Source organism: Microcaecilia unicolor, chromosome 11 (assembly GCF_901765095.1).
Source record: "Microcaecilia unicolor chromosome 11, aMicUni1.1, whole genome shotgun sequence".
Classification (NCBI taxonomy): Eukaryota; Metazoa; Chordata; class Amphibia; order Gymnophiona; family Siphonopidae; genus Microcaecilia; species Microcaecilia unicolor.
In genome coordinates, this window is record NC_044041.1 from 53405559 (window position 1) to 53431894 (window position 26336).

The 26336-nt window shown below is 44.7% G+C and overlaps 1 protein-coding gene across 15 annotated transcripts in view; it reads left to right on the forward strand.

Moving 5' to 3' along the window:
• Positions 1-26336, forward strand: part of FBRSL1 (fibrosin like 1) — an 808371-nt gene that overhangs the window by 610007 nt on the left and 172028 nt on the right. Inside the window, exons 1-2 of one of the 15 annotated variants that reach the window (XM_030220299.1) lie at positions 20731-20829; positions 21012-21236. The exons of 13 other annotated variants lie outside the window; for them this stretch is intronic. In XM_030220299.1, the coding sequence (XP_030076159.1) occupies positions 21141-21236 (96 nt within the window). In that variant the 5' untranslated portion in view covers positions 20731-20829; positions 21012-21140. Of the gene's footprint in view, positions 1-20410; positions 20595-20730; positions 20830-21011; positions 21237-26336 lie in introns of those variants that run through there. One more of the 15 variants, XM_030220300.1, reaches the window with a different exon arrangement.

The following is a 26336-nucleotide window of genomic DNA, read 5'->3' on the forward strand; positions in this document are numbered from 1 at the left end:
CGCAAGAAGCGTGACAGGTGGAGTGATCACTGAGGGACCCACCCCACAATAGCCAGGCCCCTGCAACCAGTCACAGAATCTATGACAAAGCAGAAGTGGTGTGTAGAGCCTGATCGCTTTCATTAAATCTAGGGGTCCATGGGTCAATTTTAGCAGACAATGGAAAAGGTGCCGGTACTCAGTACCCTCTAAAAAAAAGCCCTGTGCTCAGGTGATAGAGTCTGATAGATTATCCATCCTGCTGCAGAGTGGCTCACTCACCAGGAGTGACTGAAAGGCTCTGGGAGGAGAGGGACCCACATGTCTGCTGCGCCAGAGATTTAGCAGTTGTCCTTTTAGAGCCCAGTCACGCCCTGCGGTGGAATGTTGCTACCAAGTGGCAACAAAATGGAGGGAGTAGGCCTCAAAGCAAGCTAGCAAAGTTCACTTTCTTCTGCTTTGGGCAGGATTAGGGCTGCTAGCTAAGAACCTAGAGCAGGAGTGGGCAGCCCGGGAGATCATGAGCAGTATACACAGCAAACGTCATTTGGTGATTTTAAATACTGTGTTTCTCAAATATTTTCAGAGTAGCCACTCTAGCAGTTTGTTTCCATCATTCTTAGTTAAAATGTTTACTTATTTATCACAGAGGTCTGTGGAGCTCAGTGCATTTCCTGTTCTGACACTTCATAATGTTGCGACCTTCCAGAGGTCGTTCTGACAGTCATGCAGCCCTCTGTGTATAAAGGTTGCCCACCCCTGACCTAGAATTTGGACTTTGTTGACCTCCTTCTGTACTGTGAGCAAGTTTCTATATCAGAAACTCCCCCAAAAGTGTGTTTTCTCCTTTAACCTATGCCTTTCACCTGGTTATTCCTCACATGTGCCTGTAACATGATGCCTCCACATCTGACTCCTTTCTCCCCCCACCCCACCTTATCAGGACCAGTGCTATATTATGACATCGGCACTGCTCCGCTAATGATGAGAAATGGAGTTATAACGGTGCTTGTTGAACCATAAGCGAAAGATAAATGCGCTGCTGAGAACCACCATTAGGTCCCTAAATGGATTATATATATTTGGTTTAGAAACCTAATATTTAATATCAGCGTACTCTCCAGCGGCCTGGTCTTATTCCTCAAGTAATCTATTCCCACTCCATTTCCTTTCAGATTTCTAACCACATTAAGTGTTTCAGATCACAGTTATTTTCCCTGTTAAACAAAATTAAGGGCATGCCATGCTGCCGTTTTAAGATCTAATTGTGCCCTCTCAGGGAGGGAGGGGCATTCCTTGGAGGCTGAAATTTAACAACCACGCATCTAGCCTTGTCGAGAGCTGGAAAAGTCTCGGAAACGAGGCCTGACATGTTTGCCGCGCTGGATACAGGGTACGTCACTGCTGTCTGCTCCAGAGAAAAGAAATACCCTGTGTGTATAAAACTCATTTCCGGCATTACTGCTGACTGAGCTCTAATTATAGCTGTCACAGTAGTGAAAGGATGCCAAGAGGAAAAGGTCCATAGTCGGTCATAACAAACGACGCCTTCACCAAAATCTGCAGTGATTCACAACTAGTCCGTGCATCACAGATCTGTAGAGGTCCTGGACAAAACTGGATTTTTTACAGGGCGTGACCCATTATTGGATGGGATCAACACAAAGTATCTAATGGTGTATTCCAGTCCTATTTCAAATGTGACCTGAAGAAAGGTCCTGTTATGTACAGCGAGATCTTTGATTTAACTCTTATGGTGGTTCAGTAAGAAGGCCAAAACACACGTGCATGCTCACACTCATGCTCTCTTTCTCAGAATCACATATGTGCCCCCCCCAACCCTCACCTATTCTCTCTATCTCATATGTGCCCCCCCATCGTCACCCATTCTCTCTCTCATATTTATTTATTAGGATTTATTAGCATTCCCCTTGCCGTCACCCACTCTCTCTCTCATATGCGTTCCCCCTGCCATCACCCATTCTCTCTCTTTCTCTCATATGCACCTTTCGCCCTTATTTGGTTAATTTTTATATCAGTTGACCATAAAGTAGCAGAGGAAGAAAAAGCTGAAAAAAAGAAGAATTCTCTCTTGTTTTAGTTGGACTGATTGTGCCTCACCTGGCTTCAGCTGCAAAGTCCTCCGGTGAGATCCCTGCTTCCCTACCATGACTCTTTTAACTGCGAGCTTGAGATGCTTGGAGCCAGAAGTTTGGGTTGGTCTCATGAGACTTGAAACTGTGAAACCAGTCCAGATTTCCGATGTGGCTCGGCTCGAGATTGCAGTTAGAGAACTTGCAGCAGAGAAGCAGGGATCTCTTTGGAGGAATCTGTGTTGCTACTGAGCTTCTCTGGGCCAGAAAAATGAAGTTGGCGGGCGGGGTTTTGGCCAAGACTGTATTACTATATGTCACACACAAATGATCACACCTTTTTTCCTGTTCTCGTGGCTTCATGCATCTTGGAGTGGAGGAGTAGCCTAGTGGTTAGTGCACGGACTTTGATCCTGAGGAACTGGGTTAGATTCCCACTGTAGCTCCTTGTGACTCTGGGCAAGTTACTTAACCCTCCATTGCCCCAGAAACAAATAAGTACCTGTATATACTATGTAAACCACCGCTTTGAATGTAGTTGCAAAAAACACAGAAAGGCGGTATATCAAGTCCCATTCCCTTCCCCCTTTCTTTTCCTTTCTCATCTGATAGTGATGGGTGTTGTGATCATGAAAACCATGTGCTAAAACAGTGCAACTGAAAGGCTGTCTGAAAGGGCTGGAATTTATTGAAATAGCCACTTTTCTATGTTTTTCAGCCCCCTGAGTTTTCAGCTTTATGTCAGTTCTTGCCCTGTTTCCCCTCCTCCCCTCTTTTGCTTTACCTCCTAATTAGGGATGGAAAGGCAAGGATCTTTCTTCATGTGTTAATGCACTGACTCTTTTTTTGTGTGTGTTTTTAATTAGAATGACATTTGGAGGAGCAGAATGGCCAAAACTTAGCTGTCATCTCTGGAGACTTTAGCTCAGAGAGACAGGGTGGCTTCTAAAAAGTCTACAGTCTGCATAATGCTGGGATTTAACAAGCCCATCTCCATTTTCAGCTCTCCATTAGCAGTGGCTTAGGTCACCCTCTGGACCTCTATAGATAATAGATTCACTACCAGCCATTGCTAGTTCAGGAAAATCTTATTAAAGAAACAGCAAGAGAGTACAGAAAAGTCCTAACTTCTAAAGTGCATTGGCAGAGCTGTGCATGAGGTATTAGTTCTGCAGTTTAGAAGGCAGTGCATGTTAGGAATGAGAGGCATTGGTAGATTTGGATTTGTGGGAAGGGGTTTACTGCTGAAATAAGGAGTACTGCAAGGCAGCATTTGCAGAATTGCATGTGGGGATTTCAGTACTAGAATAGTCAGGTGAACTGTAGGATAGGAAGGAGGTGCATTGGGAGAGCCCTATCTGAGAATATCAGTACTGGAATGGAAGGGAGGTACTGAAGGCCTCCTGTAGAGCAGGGTATTGAGTTTTTAACTCTTTGTTATTGGTGTTTCAGGCATGTCAGGGTGTTGCTCCTTTGGCTTTGATGCATTGTTTGCACTTTGCAGCCTTATTGTTCTTCACAGGTGTTACAATCTCGGGACCAGAATTTTCTGACCTTGCCATCATTTCATCAGGTGCCTTTAGAAGAAATTCCTAGTTGGGGTTTTTGTGGTTGTAGGCTCTTGTTTATGGATTTTTTTTTTTTGCCCTTGCCCATGCGCCAATTTGCATCTCTCCCTCAGTTCAAGAAGCAGTTAAAAACCTGATTGTTTTCCAGAGCATTTGGTTGATGTTTGGGTTTTGAGATTTGGGGTTTTTTTTTTATTGTCTGTACGATTTTGTCTGTTTTTGTATTTTTTATGAGTGTTTTATTGTACCTCACCTAGATGGTTGGACAAGCAGGTTATAAATGTATTAAATAAATAATAAAGGCTGGTATTTAGGTGCATTGGCTGAACTATTTGAGCAAAACAGCACATGGCATGTGAGAAGGCAGCTTTATTCATTACCTTTTATTCTTTCTTTGCAGGCATAATGCTATTTTCATGGTAATAGGGTGCTCTGCACCAGACCTATAAGGAGTTCAAGATTGCCACAGGGCTATTTTAAGTTAAACTTCCATCAGGGTTATTGCTGCTTTGTCACCTGTGCCAGTGTGTTGATAGTACACAATGCCACCCCTTCCAGCCAGGGGCATAGCCAGACCTCATTGGGAGGGAGGTCCAGAGCCCGAGGTGGGGGGGCACAGTTTAGTCCGCCGCCAACTCCCTGCCACTTTCGACCCCACTGCTGCTGACCCTCCCCCATCGCCACCAGGTACCTTTGCTGGTGGGGGTCCCCAACCCCCGCCAGCCGAAGTGGAGTCAGGATTCACAGAAACAGATCAGCGAATGCCCTGGAGACCGGCACTAAAGAAGATTTCGGCTGGCGGAGGGCCAGCAAAGGTACCTGGCGGCGGCAGTGGGGGAGGGTCGAAAGTGGCAGGGGAGGGGCGGTGGTGGGGGGGTCAGAAGTAGAGGGGGCCAGGGCTAAATCTGTGGGGGCCCATGCTCCCATGGCCCCACCTAGCTACGCCCCTGCTTCCGGCACAGAAGTGAAGATTTCTTATTTGCTACAGAACCAGGAAGCCTGGTGCATGCAAGGAATCTTCAGGCCACTGGATGGGTGGAGGGAAAACAGTAGCATGCCACTAACATTTTCAGAGCATGAACTCTCTATTCCCTCCATTGTTTTCATCACCAAAAATCTGCACATTACAGGACTTTAGCATATTTAGTGTACATTGTACACTGCTGGCAGTATAGAAAGTCTGAATGAATAACTAACTAACTAACTAACTAAATAAATATCTCATGCATGTTTGTGTGTGGTAAACATAAAAACCAACTGGCTAGGTGTGTCTCCAGGAGAGGATTGAGAGCTTTGCTTTAGACCATGCACTCTCCTGTACTAACCACTGTCCTGCAGTATCAGAGGGTCTCTGGCATTCCTCCTCCCTCCTTTCCCACCTCTCTCATTCTTGATCTGCAGGCATTAGAAGTGTCCTCCTCCTGCCCCTCCCCCTGGTATAATCCTTAGTTGGTCTTCATTAGAGGCTGGATACTTACTACCTGAGCTACACCACCTAGTTTAAGGGGCCACAGTGACCTAGGTTTTGGTTTAGCTCAAGAAAGGAGGATTTGTCTTTTGCTATTCTCTTTCTTCTGTCTTCTAACGAAAGACAGCCTCCATGCCGCGGCCTTTTAAGTGTCTTTGTTTATTCACTTGTTTATTTGTCCTGTCTGTTTTGTTTTTGTTGGGTTTTTTTTATGTTAACTCTTAATTAAAATTTCAACAGATCAAAAAAACAAATACACCCAAGGTTTAACTTCTCACATAATTGCCATCTAGCCTCTTGAACCCCCTACCCCCCCAAAAAAAAAAAATACCTCCAGCTTTAAAACTACCACTTAAATCCCTCCTAGAGTAAGGTTAGTAAGTATCCTCTGGTATACTGCTATTAGGCAAAGTCTAAACCTCCACCTGAAATATAGAAACAGCAGTAACATCGGTGACAAACAATCAGACGGCCATAACCACTACCAAAATGACTTCCACTGCTGTTTAAAAGAGTCCAGTCTACCCCATCTAAGGGCTGCTAGATGACTTGGGGGCCCTTTTACTAAACTGCATTAGGTGGTCTGTGCCCTGAAAAAGACAGATAACAAATCAAGGTAAGGTATACACAAAAAGTAGCACATATGAGTTATCTTGTTGGGCAGACTGGATGGACCGTGCAGGTCTTTTTCTGCCGTCATCTACTATGTTAACATGTAACATAGTAACATAGTAGATGACGGTAGAAAAAGACCTGCACGGTCCATCTAGTCTGCCCAACAAGATAAACTCATATGTGCTACTTCTTGTGTATACCTTACCTTGATTTGTATCTGCCATTTTCCGGGCACAGACCGTAGAAGTCTTGCCCAGCACCAGCCCCGCCTCCCAATCTCGGCTAAGCTTCTGAGGATCCATTCCTTCTGAACAGGATTTCTTTATGTTTATCCCACGCATGCTTGAATTCCACTACCGTTTTCATCTCCACCACCTCCCGCGGGAGGGCATTCCAAGTATCTACCTAACACAGCTTAAAATGGCGTACCATGGGACGTACTCAAGCTATCGTGCAATAAGTACCATGCACTAAAAAGAAATTGGAAGGGTGTGCAGGGGTCATTCCTGCGCTAACAATTAACGCACCTACATTACCATGCGCTAACTGGTTAACACAGGATTACCACATGAGCCCTTACTGCCTACAAAATGGGTGGTGATAAGTGCTCACGCAATAATTTTTTTTTATGACAACGTTAGCGCTTGACTGAATATCCAACTTAGCAGAATGCGAAATATCTTCACTGAGGAATCACTCTAGTTAATCAAATGTTCCTAAATCCCACAAATCCAGCAGATTCCCAAGACCTGTCGTTTCTTTCTTTACAACATCCGTAAAATCCGCCCCTTTCTTTCCGAGCACTCTACCAAAACCCTCATCCACACCCTTGTCACCTCTCGTTTAGACTACTGCAATCTGCTTCTCGCTGGTCTCCCACTTAGTCACCTCTCCCTCTCCAATCGGTTCAAAACTCTGCTGCCCGTCTCGTCTTCCGCCAGGGTCGCTTTACTCATACTACCCCTCTCCTCAAGTCGCTTCACTGGCTCCCTATCCGTTTTCGTATCCTGTTCAAACTTCTTCTATTAACCTATAAATGTACTGACTCTGCTGCTCCCCAGTATCTCTCCACACTCGTCCTTCCCTACACCCCTTCCCGTGCACTCCGCTCCATGGATAAATCCTTCTTATCTGTTCCCTTCTCCACTACTGCCAACTCCAGACTTCGCGCCTTCTGTCTCGCTGCACCCTACGCCTGGAATAAACTTCCTGAGCCCCTACGTCTTGCCCCATCCTTGGCCACCTTTAAATCTAGACTGAAAGCCCACCTCTTTAACATTGCTTTTGACTCGTAACCACTTGTAACCACTCACCTCCACCTACCCTCCTCTCTTCCTTCCCGTTCACATTAATTGATTTGATTTGCTTACTTTATTTATTTTTTGTCTATTAGATTGTAAGCTCTTTGAGCAGGGACTGTCTTTCTTCTCTGTTTGTGCAGCGCTGCATACGCCTTGTAGTGCTATAGAAATGCTAAATAGTAGTAGTAGTAGTAAAAAGAGCCTCAGTCCACGCTAGATGACTTTCTTTGGTGAGTCATTAGCACTCGGCCATTAATACAAATGAAAATCCAGCCATTTTATGGCTGTGACAAAAAGTGGCCCTTAGCACACAGGAAAAACCCGTGCAATGGTGTGCTAAGGCAACTTTGCACTATAGCTTAGTAAAAGTGCCCCTTAACCAGTACACATCTTAAATAGTTACTCAGGGCCAGGAACATAACTGACCCTTGTTTTCAATATGTCGTTGAAAAGAATTAAACCACAAGCAGCTTTCCCATTTCATTAATGAAATTAAAGAAATATGTTTCTCCGAGTGTTATAACCAAGAAACACATACTGAACCTAAATATAACTGGCCTTGGATTACCACTGGAAAGGAATGAGCTAAATACGAAAAATATAATAAGGCTTTAGCATGGTCTCCTTCCCTTTGCATTCAGGACTTCCCAGATCTAAACAGATTTCAAGGTGTTATGTCCCCAGTGATCCTTAGTGCTGTAAGCTACAAAATTACCAGACTTGATAGGATTCAGGCCCTTATCTCATTAATGGAGAGTAATTATCCCGGGCTGCACTAGTACTGGATAGTTAAGCCACAGGATGATGTATAAGGTAAAGATATTTAGAAGGCAGCTCAACTCTGGGACATGTGATGAATAGAGTGAGAGAAGGATTGCTGAGCCATGGCCTCTAGGGATGGACAGCTGCACAAGTTTGTAATTCTTCTGGAGAACAAAGCTAATGCAGTGGAAGGAAGACAGCTTGAGGCAGTGTTTTACGTTTTTTTCAGGTGACTGATGTCTCTATCTGAGAGAAGACACAGGGAGCCTTCATTCCTTTGTCTGCTGACCTGGCCTGAGGGCTAGATGCACTAAAGTCCTTGGAAGAGCCATTCCCTTACCCATTCCACAGTGAATGGGTAGAGAACAGCCATGCATCAAGTAAATGGAATGCAAATGAGCTGCTCCTTGTAGCTCACTTGCATTCTCTATTTCCTGGGGGGTGGGGGGAACAGTGGGCCGGGTCCAGCATGTGCAGAGCAGCCAAGCATTATGCTGGCTGCTCTACACATGCCAAAGACGTCCAAAAAGGACATCCCTGACGACCACTTGTCAGAGCCACGGGCTGGAGCGCAAGCTGCAGCCGCCGGTACAGCCGGTGATCCCTGCCGCTCCACTCTCGGAAGAAGAGGGTGGATTGCGGCTGACCGTGCAGACCCTTCTCCCCGGGAACGTGCGGCTCTGCGGGTGATGAGGGGTGAGAGTTGCAACAAATTACCACCGCCGGCAACGGGACGTGCGAGGACGCCTAACATGGACGTCCTTCACTGAAACATTAAAAAAAAAGAAGGACGTCCCTGACGATCAATTGGACATTATTCCCCAGATTTTTTTGTGATGGGTGTTCTTCTGCGAGGACGTCCAAATAAAAAACTATTTGGACGTCTCTTTCGATTATGCCCCCCTCCAGGTCTCTCTCAGCCAATCACAACGCATTTAGCTGATACCGGTGACAGCTAAACGTGCTGTGATTGGTTGTGATTCACTTACCGCACGGCCATTTCATTTTGTGAAAAAAAGACAATGACCTCACTGGAGCTGTGAGGTTTGCTGTAAGAGCTGGGCAGTGCATAGATTGATCAGGGCCTCTGGAACTGCAGGGAGAACCTCCAGATACCCACATGCAGTGGATATGTTTGATATCAGGTAATTATATGTGCAGAATTGTACTGTAATAAGTCACAATCTGATTGGATAAGGGTTTATTTCATGCCAAGCAAGAAGAAATCTACGATCTACACCTATCTATCCATATCTAGATATGTAGATAAAATCCAGTTTAGTGGCATAAAACTAGACCAGGAAGCTGATCGAACTGCTTTGAGGGAAGTGAAAAAGGAACCAGCCAAAAAAGCTTGTTACAAGATTCAACTTCTTGAAAATGAATTGGACATAGATGTGTATGTATTCAATTGGTTATGTTCTACAGTGGTTATATTTTTTATTGGGGAAAATTGTTAGATTTGATAGTGGCATATAATTAGTAGACTGTCAGCAATAATTACAAGGTTTTTCTCCAGAAGAAATGGTGCACCTTTCCTGTGTGTATAAGACGGAATACCGCAAAATGCTTTTAGAAACCTGTAGTGCTGCTGCTTCATCATACATCAGACATGCTCTCATGAGCTCAGAGAAATAATAGGTATTGTGCATGGTCCTTCCGAAAGACTTTCTTTGTTAGGATAACAAAATTACAGCCTCGCAAACTGCAGCCTTTTAAGTTTAGACAAAACTTTGGCTAAATAATAGTTCTCAGCACTTCCAGCAGAGGGAAATGCATTAAAAGAAAGGCCAGGAATTAGTGATAAGCTAGTCAATAGTCAGTGAGTGGTTGGGAATCTAGTTAGTTCTTTATATGTCCTACAGCTGTGCTTAAAATGAAGGGAAAAGAGGTGCCATTTGCAGCCTTCCCAGCACTGACCAGACATCCTCTCCAAAATCCAAATGGCATCCCTGGTACATTTAAATCTCAGGAGCTTCTGAGGGCCTCTTGGACTTCACTAAACAAGGGAGTTAGTCCCCAGCTTTTCACTCCATGGTTTGTATCCTGTGTGAAACCCTTTCCAGCAAAGTGGAGGAATGGAATGTTGGAGCAGCCTAATGACTAGAGCAGAGAGGGCTGAGAACCGGGGAATAGAGAGTTGCAGGGGGACAGAAATCTTGCCCATCCCTGCTGGAATCTTATCCGTCCCCACCCGATCCCGCAAGAATTTAATGGTACCCTAAAAAAAAAAATTACGATTGTCTCTGGGTTTGAGCAGCAGCACTGCAAGCAAGGGAGAAATGGAAGTTGGAACACTCTGGTGTGCACCTGTAAGGCTCATCTCTGATTTGCTGGCACTGTGTACTGAGAGGTCGCCACATGCAGGTGTCAATAGGTCAGGTGACCTCTGATGCTCCTGCCTGTGTCAAAGCTGAGCCCCGGGAGAAGAAAGACTTTCTACATCTGCACTGTTAAAGCAAGGAGGAGGCGGAGGTGGCACTCAAAGAACTTGGTACTTGGTAGGTGAGAGGCTGACACAGGTGCAGTTTATTTATTATTTATTTATTTATTGCATTTGTATCCCACATTTTCCCACCTATTTGCGGGTTCAGTGGGGCTTACAATACATTGTGAATGATGGAAATACAATTTGTTACAACTCGGTTATGGATTACATTGTGAGGAGTTATGCGAAGACAAAGTCAAAGTATCGTTAAGGGAATAGAACAATGGAACAATGGAAAGAGACAACTGGAAACTGATAGGGCAATAAAACAATAGTAGGAGATCATTCGGTATAACATTTTTCTGTAAGTAAAGCTATAAATGTGGTAATATTAAAGGGGGATGAAAATTCCAAGCGAGTGTATTGATGCATTACTGACAGTGTGTGTGGACTTCATGTGTTTTGATCCTTTCAATAAATTTTATCAAAGAGATGAGTCTTCAATAATTTGCAGAAGTTGGTTAGTTCGTAGATCGTTTTCAGGTTGCGTGATAGTGTATTCCAGAATTGCGTGCTCATATAAGAAAAGGTTGATGCGTGCAGCGCTTTGTATTTTATGCCTTTGTAATTAGGGAAGTGGAGGTTGAGGAAAGTTCGGGATGATCTTTTAGCGTTTCTGGGTGGTAGGTCAATTAAGTCAGACATGTAGGCTGGGGCTTCACCGTGAATGATTTTGTGGACTAATGTGCATACTTTAAAAGTAATGCGTTCCTTGAGTGGGAGCCAGTGTAGCTTCTCTCGTAAGGGTTTTGCACTTTCATATTTTGGTTTTCTGAAGACGAGTCTGGCTGCTGTGTTCTGGGCTATTTGAAGTTTCCTCAGTATTTGCTCTTTACAACCTGCGTATAGTGAGTTGCAATAATCCAGATGGCTGAGTACGAGGGATTGCACTAGGCTGCGAAAGACGGATCTTGGGAAGAATGGTCTTATTCTTTTCAGTTTCCACATGCAGTAGAACATCTTTTTGGTTGTGTTGTTTGCATGAGTTTCAAGAGTTAGGTGGCAGTCAATAGTGACTCCAAGGATTTTTAAAGTTTCTGAGATTGGAAGGTTTAGTTTTGGTGTGTTTATAGCGGTAAATTCATTCTTGTTGTATTGGGAGGTGAGTATCAGGCATTGAGTTTTTTCTGCATTTTCAATCGAAATGCATCTGCCCAGGTGTTCATGATGTGTAGACTTTGGTTGATTTCATTGAAGATTTCTTTAATGTCTTGTTTGAAAGGGATATATATTGTTACATCATCGGCGTATATATATGGGTTAAGGTTATGGTTTGATAGAAGTTTTGCCAAGGGGATCATCATTAGGTTGAAAATAGTTGGTGAGAGGGGTGATCCTTGCGGTACTCCACATTCAGGTGTCCATGTAGCAGACGTAGATGAATTTGATGTGATTTGATATGAGTGCAGGGTTAGGAACCCCTTGAACCAGTTTAGGACATTTCCTCCGATGCCAAAATATTCAAGTATGTGTAATAGGATTCCGTGGTCAACCATATCAAAGGCACTTGACATGTCAAATTGTAGGAGGAGTATATTGTTGCCGGTTGCAATCATTTGTTTAAATTTAGTCATTAGGGTAATTAATACTGTTTCTGTGCTGTGATTCGACCGGAATCCTGATTGGGCATCATGCAGTATTGAGAACTTGTTTAGATAGTTTGTGAGTTGTTTTGTTACCATCCCTTACACTTCCACGGGAACCCCACAAGAACTGCTTCCAACCCCACAGGAATCCTGCAGAGCTGCTTCTGTCCCCGCAACCCTGGAGAGGATTCTTGCAGATTCCGCGGGTTTCCTGCAAATTCTGTTCCCATGCAGGTCTCTACCAGGGAAGCCAGGTTCTTGTGCTATTTGCATGAAGAATCTTAATATTTCTTAGTAAATTGAGGAAAAATTAATTATGTTACGTAGTTGCCTGATCTTCTCTGATCTTACACCATCCCCATATTTCAGAGAGAACAGCTTTTAGTGCCAAAGGGAGGGGACTGAGGATGCTCTCAGTGCCTCTTGGGTCTCACTTTATATATTGATCAGTTATTTACAAGCATTTATATTCCACTGATCCAGTAGCAACCTGCTCAGTGTATTACAACAATTGAGCATTAATTCAACTATCATGAACTAAAGAGAACTAGTAATAGAATCGTAATCTTCTGTGGGGAAGATCAAGGGAGTGAGTGATCTCCACAAAAAGTGCAGCCCAGTAGTAGAGAGAGGGCTAACAGTGAAAGGCAAACACAGAAAAGTGAGCCTTAGCTCATGAAAAGGAAAATATTACTCAGATGCCGACTCTTCCAGAAGACATGGCCAGTGTTGGTGTTCAGAACGAGTGATTTAGAACAAGTGCTTACAAGATGGGCTACTTTTAGGGATGGTATGACAAGAGAGCTTGAATTTCTTCATCCTTGGGTCTGAAATAGACAGTGCTACACTGTAGGGCCTCTTCATAAAGGTCCTTATTTAATCAGGGTAGTTTCAGACTCCACTCAGTAGGGAACCAATGCAAATTACACAGGACCAGAGAGATGTGATCAGGCTTTGGACTGTGAGACATTGAGGTGCAATAATGCTCTGCATAGACACATTTAAAGCTACCAGAATCAGCATCTGTTCTTAAACCTGCCAGTTCCACTATGATGCATAACTCTGAAGTCCAAATTTGCTGACTAGAAGGGCTAAGATTTACCAAATCCAACTGATAGGATTTCTAATAGCCAGCTGAGTGTTTGCTCATGCTTGGAACAGCAAAGTTTTATAACCGGTCAGACTTAGAGGCACTGTCACAGGCCTTGAGCTTCTTCAATGGAGCCCGAGATTACCCCAGATTCTGGGCTGTGGGGAGCCCAAAGGATAATGTGTTATTTTGTTGTGACTGCTTAAGGTTTTAGTATGAATTCAGTGTGAACCTGAAGCTGCTGGGGTGGTACAATGAATAGATAATTGTGCAAAGCTTACATAGCTTTCAGTGGTGGTGTCATTACTTGTCTAAGGAGCGGAAGAGTGGTCTAGTGGTTAGAGCACCCGTCTTGACATCCAGAGGTGACCCATTCAAATCCCACTGCTGCTTCTTGTGATCTTGGGCAAGTCACTTAACCCTCCATTGCCTCAGGTACAAAATTAGATTGTGAGCTCTCCAGGGACAGGGAAATACCCAGTGTACCTGAATGTAACTCACCCTGAGCTACTACTGAAAAAGATGTGAGCAAAGTCCAAATAAATAAATAAATATAGTTTCCTTAATTACTTAACAAGCCAATCAGTGCTGATTGCCACTTAAGCAATTATTGATACTAATTGTCATTAATTAGGATTTGTGCGCACAGCTGTCTAAGCGTATTCTATATTTATTTATTACATTTGTATCCCACATGTTCCCACCTATTTGCAGGCTCAATGTGGCTTATACAGCGCCGTGGGGCAAAAGCCTCCTCCGGTGAAGAAACAAATATAGAGTGATGTTATTTTAAATGAAATAGATTTGTACAGACACATTAGGGAAACACAGAGAGGGAGGTTATATAAAGTTCATTAAGTTCATAACAAGTTTGGGTTTCTTTGAGTTGCTGGATTCAGATAATTAAGTTGGGTCATTAGGATATGCCTTTTCGAACAGGTAAGTCTTTAGTGATTTCCGGAAGTTGAGGTGGCCGTACGTATTTTTCGCGGTTTTTGGGAGTGCATTCCAGAGTTGTGTACTTATATATGAGAAGCTGGATCCATGAACTGATTTGTATTTGAGTCCTTTGCAACTAGGATGGCGGAGACGAGTGTGATGATCTGATTGAGTTTCTGGTTGGTAGGTCTATGAGGTCAGACATATATCCTAGGGCGTCACCATATATAATCTTATGGACCAGGGTACAAACCTTAAAAGCAATATGTTCTCTAATTGGTAGCCAGTGTAATCTTTCAAGAAGGGGTTTGGCCCTATCATATCGCGGTCTTCCAAATACAAGCCTGGCTGCCGTATTTTGAGCAGTCTGAAGCTTCGGAGGAGGGAAAGGTGAGTAGCGGAGTGCCTCAGGGATCGGTGCTGGGGCCGATTCTGTTCAATATATTTGTGAGTGACATTGCCGAAGGGTTAGAAGGTAAAGTTTGCCTATTAGCGGATGATACTAAGATTTGCAACAGAGTGGACGCCCGGGAGGGAGTGGAAAGCATGAAAAGGGATCTGAGGAAGCTAGAAGAATGGTCTGAGGTTTGGCAATTAAAATTCAATGCGAAGAAATGCAAAGTGATGCATTTAGGGAGTAGAAACCCATGAGAGACGTATGTGTTAGGCGGGGAGAGTCTGATAGGTACTGAGGGGGAGAGGGATCTTGGGGTGATAGTATCCGAGGATCTGAAGGCGACGAAACAGTGTGACAAGGCGGTGGCCATAGCGAGAAGGTTGCTAGGCTGTATAGAGAGAGGTGTGATCAGCAGAAGAAAGGAAGTGTTGATGCCCCTGTACAAGTCGTTGGTGAGGCCCCACCTGGAGTATTGTGTTCAGTTTTGGAGGCCGTACCTTGCGAAGGATGTTAAAAAAATGGAAGTGGTGCAAAGAAAAGCTACAAGAATGGTATGGGATTTGCGTTCCAAGACGTATGACCAAAGACTTGCTGACCTGAACATGTATACCCTGGAGGAACAGGGGTGATATGATACAGACATTCAAATACTTGAAAGGTATTAATCCGGAATAAAATCTTTTCCGGAGATGGGAAGGTGGTAGAACGAGAGGACATGAAATGAGATTGAAGGTGGGCAGACTCAAAAAAGATGTCAGGAAGTATTTTTTCACGGAGAGGGTGGTGGATGCTTGGAATGCCCTCCCGCGGGAGGTGGTGGAGATGAAAACGGTAACGGAATTCAAACATGCGTGGGATATGCATAAAGGAATCCTGTGCAGCAGGAATGGATCCTCAGAAGCTTAGCTGAAATTGGGTGGCGGAGCAGGTGGGGGGAAGAGGGGTTGGTGGTTGGGAGGCTAGGATAGGGGAGGGCAGACTTATACAGTCTGTACCAGAGCCGGTGATGGGAGACGGGACTGGTGGTTGGGAGGCGGGAAATACTGCTGGGCAGACTTATACGGTCTGTGCCCTGAAAAAGACAGCTACAAATTCAAGATATGAGTTTATCTTGGGCAGACTAGATGGACCATGCAGGTCTTTTTCTGCCGTCATCTACTATGTTACAATGTTCTTTATGAGATTTTCTTTGCATCCGGCATAAATTCCGTTACAGTAGTCTGCATGACTAAGGACCATTGATTGTACCAGTTTGCAAAATATTGCCCTTGGGAAGAATGGTTTCACTTTTTTAAGATTCCACATTGAATGGAACATTTTCTTGATTGTAGAGTTAACTTGGCTCGCAAATGTAAGGTTCCTGTCAATAGTAACACCATGGATTTTCAAATTATCTATAACGTGCTGCACATAAATTCTAAGTCATACAGTTGAAAAGGGGGCGTTGTTGACTTTTTAAAAATCCATGCTCAGTGTTAAAGTATACACCCACTCCGCTCCTAATTTAGGTGTAAGCGTTTACACCAGTTTTTACTTGATGTAACTGCCCGCGACTAAATTCAGTCGTGCGTATTCTATAAGCCATAAGGAATATTAGGCATATTCTATAAAATTTAGGCATACTTTATAGAATACACCTAGGTGTATTTTTTTTTGCGCAGACTTTTCAGGCGCCATTTATAGAATTGAGCCCAATATCTTGAAATGGATACATTGTTCAATTTGTAGCCAGTGTAGGTCAACTAAAACTGATGCCACATGCTCAGATTTTTTATTTTTCAGTAACCGTGCCGCCGTATTTTGTACTAACTGCAGTCTTTTCAATTGATATTTGGTAAACCACAATATAAGCTGTTAAAATAATCAACCCTCAAGGTCACATAAACATGAATCAGAGTAGCTAAATCACCAACACACTCACTAATACTAAGATTGTAAAACTACTGGTGGCGTGCCAGTACACACTTCACAACTTTTCTCAGTCTCCTTACAGCTTCTGTTCTGTGCCAGGGCTTTACAGCCAAGTTATCCTAATAGAAGCTTCAATCGCAGATGTGTTAAAGGCTTGTCAGGCTATTACTTTGTATCAACTTTCCACAACTTTATTCCACCATAGTTGCATCTGTGTTGGGAATGAATATTTGGGAATATTAGGTTGTAAGAGGCCATATATCATTACAAAAGTAACCATAATAAATTATGCTTTGCTGCCTAGTATGTGGAAAACAGAATCCCATGGGAATCATGGAGTTGAATAAAGGCCGACCAAGTTTCGGTTTCAAAAACAGTCCGAAATCCATATTTGGCCATGTTTAGATTTCAGTCGAAAATGCACTACATTTTAGTCTGAAACCAACCCCCCCACCCCCTAACAAAAAGTGCAACTACTGTCTCCCCCTCCCCTCCCTACCAAGCCAAAAGCCACCACTCTGTCACCACCTTTAGGCCCTCCCCAGGCTTGCTTTAGACGTCTTGTTGGTCTAGTGGCCTTGTTGGGGCAGGAGCCAAACCCGGCTCTGCAGTCAAAATGGTTGCCACAGCTTCCATTGGCAGTCTTGTGAGACGGCTGTGGGAAATCACGGCAGCCATTTTGAGATTGGAGACAGCATGGACAGGACTAACTGGGTTTCAGTCCTGGCCCCAGCAAGGCCATTAGACCACTAGGCCATCTAACGTAAGCCCAAAGAGGGCCTATGAGTGGTGGGGGTGGGAGAGACAGAAACAGTGACTTTCAGTGGGGCAGGGGGGTGAGGAACCGGCTTTCTGTCGGGGAGAGGGTAGAAGGCTATGCAGCTTGCTTTTGATTCGGGGGGGGGGGGGGGGGGGGGGGGGGGACACTGTGCTACTCGGTTTCAGCCAACTGTGTGGCGAATTTTGGCCACAGATTCAGTTTCTGCTGAAACGGAACACCCTCTAGAGGTAAATATTCTATGTGTGAGAGAACAATTCAACTAACTCGGGAGCAGCATGTTCCCCCAAGAATCAAGGTGAACATACAAAAATACCAGCAACACATTGAGACCCCAGTAGAGAAAGCAGGAAAAATATTTCACATGTCCTGTTCCCCGGCTGAGATCGGACTTTGTTTAACAAATGAGTTAGGACCCCTTTAAGGCATGCTAGCGGATTTATTGCACATTAAATATTAGTGTGTGCTAAATGGTAAGACGCCCATAGGAATATAATAGGTGTCTTAGTGTTTAGCCCGTGCTAAATCCACTATTGCGCTTTAGTAAAAGAGGCCCTTAGTCTCATGCATAGGTGCCAACATTTCAAAATGATTGGGGGTGCCAAACACAATAACTATTAGTGCCCCCTGGACAAAATGAAGGAGCTTGCTCAGTATTCAGGTTGCTCTGCACTCACAGAGCTGGCTCCTATGGTCTCATGCTTTTATGGGCATTATATGTGGAAGGAAAGCAGTACATCTTCCTCTGCACATGTCCAACAGGCTGCCAAAACCTGTGGTTTCTTTCTCTATTATATCACCAAAATTCGTCCTTTCCTGTCTGAGCACACTCTTTATCACCTCTTGCTTAGACTACTGCAACTTGCTTCTCACAGGTTTCCCACTGTTAAGCCATCTCTCTCCCCTTCAAAATTCTGCTGCACGACTTATTCCCTCCCTAAAGGACTGATGATATCCCTCTCTCCCCAATCCAGAATCTCTCCTCCCTCCCTCCCCCCTCCAACCCAAGATCTCTCCTCTTCCCCCAGATCCGAAATCTTTCTTTCCTGGGGTTCATTCTCTCTTTTCCCCCTCTCCATTCCATCCCCATGAGCAGCAACACAAACTTGGTGGTGAGTAGCCCCAAGCTCTTTCATGGCTGCTGGAGCTCACTGCCTCAACCATAGCTTCCATCAGTGGCCCTTCCAGGTTTGCTCCTTGGTCTGCAGCTCACTCCCCTTCCCCAACCTGGAATTCAGCATCCCCCCCCCAATTCCCCCTGCCAATCTACTTTAAAGGTGGTCTTCTCTTAGTCCCTAGAAGTGGCATTGTCGCACATATGCTGTCTGTGGGCTGCTCCGGAGCAGAAGAGATGTTGGAAGGAGACAGGAGACACCACAGTGTGATTAATTTTCTCAAGCATGATTAATGCATTAATCCCAGAGTTAACTGCAATTAAAATGCAGCCCTAAAGTATTGCCATATTGGATCAGACCAAAGTCCATGAAATGCAGTATCCAGCAATGCTGGTAGATCTCCAAAATAGAGATAGATTCCATGCTGCTTACCCCAGGGATAATAGACCTGGGGAAATCCGCTGCTTAACTAAAATAAGCAGTGTGGGATATGATTTTGTTTTTTAAATAAATAACGGTTTATGGACTTTTCCTCAAACAGCTTGTCTAAAGCTTTTGGCCCAACTACACTGACTGCTGGATACATTTTCACATCGTAAAAGTCTAGTTTTCAGCTATCCAAAAAAGAGACTACTCATAAAAATACCCTGTTTTGCTGCCAGAAATGGGAGAGCTGCCCCAATTGTTTCTCCTTTTACACTATGAAAAGGAGGCAATTAAACATACAAACACATTTGGAATCTCAGCTAGAAGTAACATTAGTAGGGTTACCATATGTCCGGTTTTACACAGACATGTCGTCTTTTTGAGGACATGCCTGGGCAGCCAGGCGGGTTTTGCCAGCCTGCCTGTTTGTCCAGATTTCTGGACAAGCGGTTGGGCGGGCCTAGTGGTGTCCTATCCTCCGCTCCACTTACCTTACTATACAGCCCTGGTGGTCAGTGACCTCTTCGATCAGTTGTCCCCCTCCCCCGTTGCAGAAGGCTACCTGGGGGCTCGGGCTCTTGGCTGGATTAGTCTGGTTTAGCTCCCAGCTCTGTACATTTTATCAGTTGTGACCCCCTCCCAGTCTCCCCTCCCTAGGGTTACCATATTTTGTCCCCCCAAAATAAGGACACATGCCCCACCCCCTTTCACACCCTCGCTCTACCCCCTTGTCACACACCCCATCATCCCCCTCCCTTACCTTACTTCTGCCCTGGTGGTCTAGTGACCTCTTTGGGGCAGGAAAGAGCCCCCTCTTTCCTGGCCGGAGCGCTGCCCTGCATGCATCCTTCCTGTTCGTGATCTCGGCGCAGATTCAAAATAGCCGCCGAGAGTTGAAGTCTCGCGAGGTTACTTCAACTCTCTGTGGCCATTTTGAATCAGCACCGAGATCACGAACAGGAAGGATGCATGCAGGCAGCTCTCCAGGCAGGAAAGAGGGGGCTCTTTCCTGCCCCGAAGGCGGAAGAGGTCAGTAGACCACCAGTAAGTAGGGGAGGGGAGGCTAGCAATCTGCCCGTTCGTCCAGAATCCGGACAAACGGGCAGATTGGCAAAAACCGCCCGGGACATGCCCTCAAAAAGAGAACATGTCCGGGTAAATCCGGACATATGGTAACCCTACCCCTCCCAAGTGTGAGTTGCAACAGAGCATGTGGAGCCTTTAGCTCTCGGGCTTTTGTCTGGATTGGGTCAGGTCTAGCTTCCCAGCCAGGACTCTGCATTTATTATTTTTTTAATCGTTAACCCCCTGGACCTCCAGAGGGTGAATTGGGTACAAGACTCAGGCTCTTGTCTGGATTGTCAGGTTTAGCTCGGTCAGAGCTCGGCATTTTTTAAATCAGAAGTAACCCTTCCTAGAGAGTGAATTGCAGCAGAGCAGGCCTGACTGTGGCTGGATCGGTAGCTCCCAGTCAGGTCTCTGTACTTTTTGTGACCCCTCCCTCCTCCTAGTGTGTGTTCACAGCAGGGAATGGTGACCCTGGATTGACTCTCTGCTTTGCACTTTCTATCAGTTTTGACTCCTCTGCCTCCTTGTGAGTTGCAGCAGAGCACTCCCGTCCCATCACTGGGCTCTCTCTGGCTCTTGGATGGATTGGTCGAGTCTAGCTCCCAGCTGGGCTCTGCACTTTTTTTTTTTTAATCAGTTGTGGCCCCCACCCCCTTTCTTCCTCTCCTCAGTGTGTAGTGTTTTTCTGCAGCAGGGTACGGTGGCCGTGGCGGGTCTCTGACTCTTGGCTGATTGATAGGGTCTAGTTCCCAGCCGGGGCTCTGACTGCACCTTTTAGTGGCTGTGGCGCTGCAGATCGTAGCAGTCGCACTCGCTTCAGAAGAAGCGTCGGGGAAGGGGAATGTGAGGTCTTCTCTCCCAGTTCAAGCTGCTGGAGGGTGGTATCATCGTCCCCCCCCCCCCCCGGCACCCCACCTTTTGCATTTTCTGTGGTTACATGCTTGGGATTAATGGATCCGGAGACTTGAAGGAAAACAGCGCATCTCGCAGCCTGGGGAAGTCAGCAGATGGTGTGTGTGTGTGTGTGCGCTGAGCCGCTGTCTGCTGGGGGAAGGGGAAGGGCTGGTGCTGCCGCCTCCGCCTTCTGCCGCCGCCGGGGTGGGCTTTTTTTTTTTTAATACAATCGGAGATTTCTTTTAATTTTTCTCTTTCCCTTGCAATGACCCCACCATCTGTGAGGCTCTCCAGGATGCCGAGAGGTGTCTGGGTACTGCTGGATATCTGAACAGAGCCTCGAATGAGACGGTGGGGGTACGATTAAATCCGGGGGGGGGGGAGGGAGGAGAGAAGAAAAATAACTTGAGTTAAACAAAGCAAAAGCAAGTAATAAAATGGAAGGGCAGGGATATGACCTGCAGCTGTGAGAAGAGAGGGGCAGATCTGGCATTTCACCCCTGTTCCTTTCTTCCTGCTTCTTTGTGTTTTAGGGCTGGACAATCTTCTGCCTGGATTAAAACAATTTTTTCCTCTTCTGGATTCCAGCGCTCGCTGTTCCTGCTGGGTTTTTGGTTTTGGCTTTTGTTTTTACACCATTTTGCTGATTTTTATTGTTACCGATGTTTCTCTTTATCCCTTGTTGTTCTGTGGATTATTTTGCTGAACTTGTGCTTTGGTTTGGGTTTGTACCTGGTTGGAAGTGCTGGCAGCTTTGGGTAAGTTTTGAGCATGTCCTTCCCTATTTTATTCTTTTGCCCCCCCCCCCTCCTTGGGGTGGGGGTGTTCATCCTGCATTTATTCCAGGGTGAGATCGGAGCGGGTCACACCGATGCCGGTACGTTTCTCTATGCTTTGGACGAATTCACAAATGCTGGATATGCTTTTTTCTGTCTAGATTACAAGAATGAACAAAGATTTGGGGGGCATATTCTTCAATGATGTGTAAATTAGGCTTTGATCCCCCTCCCATCAAAATTTTAACCCCCCCCCCCCCCCACCGAATATATTCAGATGCATCCTTGAGAAAAGCAGGGCTGGTGTTAGACATTCAGGGGCCCCAAAGCTGGCCTTCAAACTATGCCTTCTAAAGGCAGGCTTGGGGGCCCCTTGTAGTATGGAGACCCAAGGCAATTGCCCTGTTTGCCACCCCCTAACGCCAGCCCTGGAGAAAATGGATGTAGTGTGTACTGGTTTGAAACGTAGCTCTGTGTTGTTAAGCCCGTAGAAAGCTATTTGAAGGTGTCTCAGGGGCTTATACAGGCTTATACAAGGAAGCTGATTTTTCGGTTCCAGGACCTTTTTGCATGTAGCTTTTGCCCTCCTAGTAGAGAGGTCTGAAGCGCAATCTTCTACCCAGAAGGAAATCCGAGTCCTGCGCTCAAATCCCCTGCAGGGAGGGAGAGGAAAGCCTGGACAGGAGCAGACGTGTAAATTTTGGGATTTCGAGAAGATTTTTTTTTTTTGGGTGGGGGGGAAGGGGAGAGACAGGGGAAGAAGCAAGCGAAGCAAGACAGATGGAGCTCGCTGCCAGATATGCTGGAGATGCAGGAATGGAGGTCTAGCCATATACAACTGGCATATAGCATCAGTTTGTGTATCTTAACTATATAGGCAGGGGACAATATATACTGTATACGTACATACAAAGAGAATGTCTCTTACATCCCTTTTCTAATGTAGTTGGCATGTTGAGTTTGTCTTCAATATATTTTGTACTATTGAAATGGTAAAAATTACAGTTTAAAATATAGCGAGGTGCAGACACTGTGCAAACTAAAATTAAGGGTGACTGAGAATCCTGCACGTATAATGGCGAAATATAGAATAACTGCTGCAGGACCTTGGTACTGGAGTAGTTTAACAATGCACGAACCGTAGGGAAGGAAAGGGCGACGGATTTACTACCTAGATTTATTTTTATGCAGACTGCTGGTAAAGTGGCCTATTTTTTTTTTTTTCAACCTGTCAAAACTGTGTCCTGAAAGCTTCACCAGAAGAGTTTCATAAAAAGATCGAACGCAACAATTGCTGGGAAGTAGTTCCTAAACACATGATTTTCTAGAAGAAAACATAACACTAAATTGTTCATAATAAAATAAACACTGCTTGAATACAAGTATGGGAGTTCTTAGCCAGTGAGTTGCTGGGGGGGGGGGGGGGGGGGGGTTCTATGTATGGCTTGTAAGCTCTGTTGAGGCAGGGACTGTCTCTTCGTGCTCATTTGTACAGCGCTGCGTAAATCTAGTAGCGCTATAGAAATGTTTAGTAGTATGGCTCCTGGATTTAGTGGGAAAGGTTGTTTTTTTTTGGGGGGGGGGGGGGTTAGGGGTACTATTTAGCTGCAGTACTGTGCAACCCCAGTTCAGCAATGCTAGTAGAGGCACTGACCATTTAAACAACTCTGGGAAGTAAGCCTATGGTTTAACTGTGACTTGTGTAGAACATGTTTGTGGGGGAGGGGGGGGCACATGGATGGAAAGAAGAAGGGGAATAAAAAGAGCTTGGGGGACCTTGCTGGGCTGCTTCTGCCAAATGGCACTTCTTTAAATGTGCAACATTCCAGAAGCAGATGAAAATAATTTTGGCAAGATGACATACAGGTCTTGTGTCAACTGTTGAAAGCAAGTTTAAAATGCATTTGAGCATGTCCATCTTCATTTTGAAGGTATTGCTGATAGAATGAGAAAGAAAAGAGACATACTTTAAATTATATTCTAGCCCTTAACCCTCTTATATGGGGCAGTTTGATACATGGAGATTTATTTTTTTCTTGTATCCCCCAAAATCACATCTTACTTCTGAGAAATTTTATGCCTATCCATTTATACGTCATCTTTGCAGAATGTTTTCATAAGAAATTATAAAATAATTATTTAGACCATTCCATTACGTTTGTTTTGAATAAAAGGAAAACAAAGAGCTTTATAAAGAGAGGGTCCCATCTGAGGTCCCTTGGTTGTGAGGTACTGGTATATGTGAAATATCGGATCCTTTGGTCGGGGAGGGCTAAGGGATTGATCCTTGCCTTGTATTTTGCTGCTTTCAGTCTCCAGCTCAATCAGAGCCAGCTTCTGCTAGGGCTGAGGATCATAGCCTTTATTCACACAGGTTTTCTCTCATTTTTATCACCTCTCATCTAGTCTAGGCACTGCAACAATCTTTGGCTACAGCTTGTAGGGCTCTGGCTCCTCCTGCACTCCACAACTCTGACCAGTAGGTGTTGCTGTTGGACACTTTCTGTGGCATTCCAGGTCAGGATTTGAACCCATTATCTCCCATATGGCAGCAAAAGCATACCCATTGAGCATTCAGGCTGGTCTATTCTTTGCCTCTTTGAGAGGGAGGGCAAAAATCCTGTACAGTTTGAGGCAAATGTAAATGATTTGTGCTCTGCCCAATGCAGGAGGAAATAGAATCCGAAAATCTTAGCATGTTCTCTATCTGCCAGTAGGCTCAACCTACTGCAAAGATAAGTGGAGGTGCTGGAGGAACAGGATTCATTCCCATTTAACTCCTCTGATCTCTTGAAGTTAAGTACTTGTATGGCTCTTTTTGACACTGGGGGTTCCATAGTTCCTTTGGGTTTTCAGCTCAGTTAGAATCAGAGCATGATTGGACATCTTGAGCTTTTAGTTCATAACCATGTGGGGATTTTTTTTCCCCTATTCTCTAACCCCTTCCAACATGCTTGGCCCAGTTATTGTAGCAATCATCTGTGGTCGGGGCCATGAACCTTGGATCAGGTCTCCACAGGAACCCCACAAGCATGACACCTAGTTGCTAGATTTAGGGATCATTGTGAAATGGTGACTAGGTTTCATCCTCCTCCCCACCGGGAGTTATGATCACCGCCTCTGCAGCATTCCTGGGCTAGAATTTGAACTCGGGGTCTGACATTGGGCAAATAGGTGTGTTCTTAGGTTCTTTTTAAGTGTGTTGAAATTGCACTACCTTTAAAGATCATGTAAATACCACTAACCCATTAGAAGCCTTATGAAGAAGACATATGTGCTCTGAAGAAGGTTATCCAAAAGGAACAGTGTATAATTATAAAATGAGCAACTTTTTTTATCTGGAATGTTCGGTCACCTTCCCCCCCCCCCCCCCCCCCCCCCCAAACACACACCAAGAATGCACTGTTTTGTACCTGTTTGAGCACCTGACAATAAACAAGGGTCCAAATTGCATACAGCAGCAGTAGAACTCTGCATCTGGGGGTAGGAAGCTGTTGCAATCATCACCACAGCATTTCAGTTTAATCTGCGCCATCGACTTGTTCTCTGCGGTTACATTATCTCGGGGACTGTCGAGCAAAATCTTCCACTCATTCTTCGCAGCTTCCTGAGTTGCAGGCAGCAGCTCACCAGTTGCCCTCAGGAGATGAATGCCATAACGATTCTTAAACTCATGAAGCCACCTGAATTAGTCATATTCATGTTCAGCCATGAAGTTACTAAGTAGCACATTTAAAACAAATTGGAGAAAATATTTTTTTTCACTCCATGCATAATTAAGCTCTGGAATTTGTGGCCAGAGGATACAGTAAAAGCATTAAGCATAGCGGGGTTTTAAAAAGGTTTCCTGGCAGAAAAGGCCATAAACCATTGAGATGGACTTAGAGAAATCCACTGCTTATACCTAGGGGGGATAAACATCATGGAATCTAACGGGATCCTGCTCGATGCTGGACACAGGGTACTAAGTTTGAATGACCTTTGGTGTTACATACTATGGCAATTCTCCTTTTTTTGGCATGGAAATACTTGGCCGACTCTACTGCCGGCAGGCACATCTTCATGGAGAGAGGTCTGGTGGAACTACTCAAATGGCATTCAGTCCAGGTTCGAATACTGAGTCTCACGTAATTCTCATTTAGGCCATTCCTATTACTGAGTCTGTTTCAGCCTAAAGCTTTGCTGTCTCGCTTTTCTGTGTCTTTGTATGAAAGATGTCTTTTGCCCTGGACCATAGTTTTGATGGAATTTAGCAGCACTTCCCCATGATAAAGATTTTCTGTAAGCATTTTGCATACCTTTACTTTTCACCTCCCAGAGTTTTCTATGAAAAGATTGGTTCTTTCATAGCAGACTCTCTCCTAGTGTAGATTTTCAAATACTTTTCCAACCCCGTATCTATGTTTGCGTCAGATCAGTGCTCTCCAGTATTTGGGCCCCGTTTTCTGCCAAACACAGTGTTCCCGCTGATCTGTCCATGACTTTTGTCTGCGTATGAATGGCTCATAAGCAAGGCAGAATCTGCGAACTGGCTAAATGCTAATTGTAATCCTCCTTTTGGAAGGGAAAATAGCCTTTGCGAAGTTTGTTTTGGCATGGGGCTCATTTTCAAAGAGAAAAATGTCTGAAAAGTGTCATAAATCTGAATTTGAAACGTTTTTCTCACAAAAATGTCCAATTGGTATTTTGGAAACCCATTTTTAGCAGTTTTCCTATGAAGTCCGTCAGAATTACGTTCAGATCACAAGGGGGCGTGTTAAGGGCAGGATCTGGGCATTCCTAACACTTGGTCGTTTTTCTGCCATAATGGAACAAAACAAAAACATCCAGGGCTATAAGTTGAAAGTTTTTGGTCTAGACCTATTTTACTAATGAATAAACTACAAAAAAAATGCCCTAAATGACCACTTTAGGAAAAAAAGGAATGACATCCTTTTTTATTCCTTCAGTGGTCACTGACCCCCCCTCCCCATACACATATGTAAATGAATCAATACATACCAGCCTCCATGACCAGTCCTTTTAGAGCAGCAAGCAAGTGCCTAGCCTATAGCCTAGTGGTTGGTGCAGTGCACTGTAGAG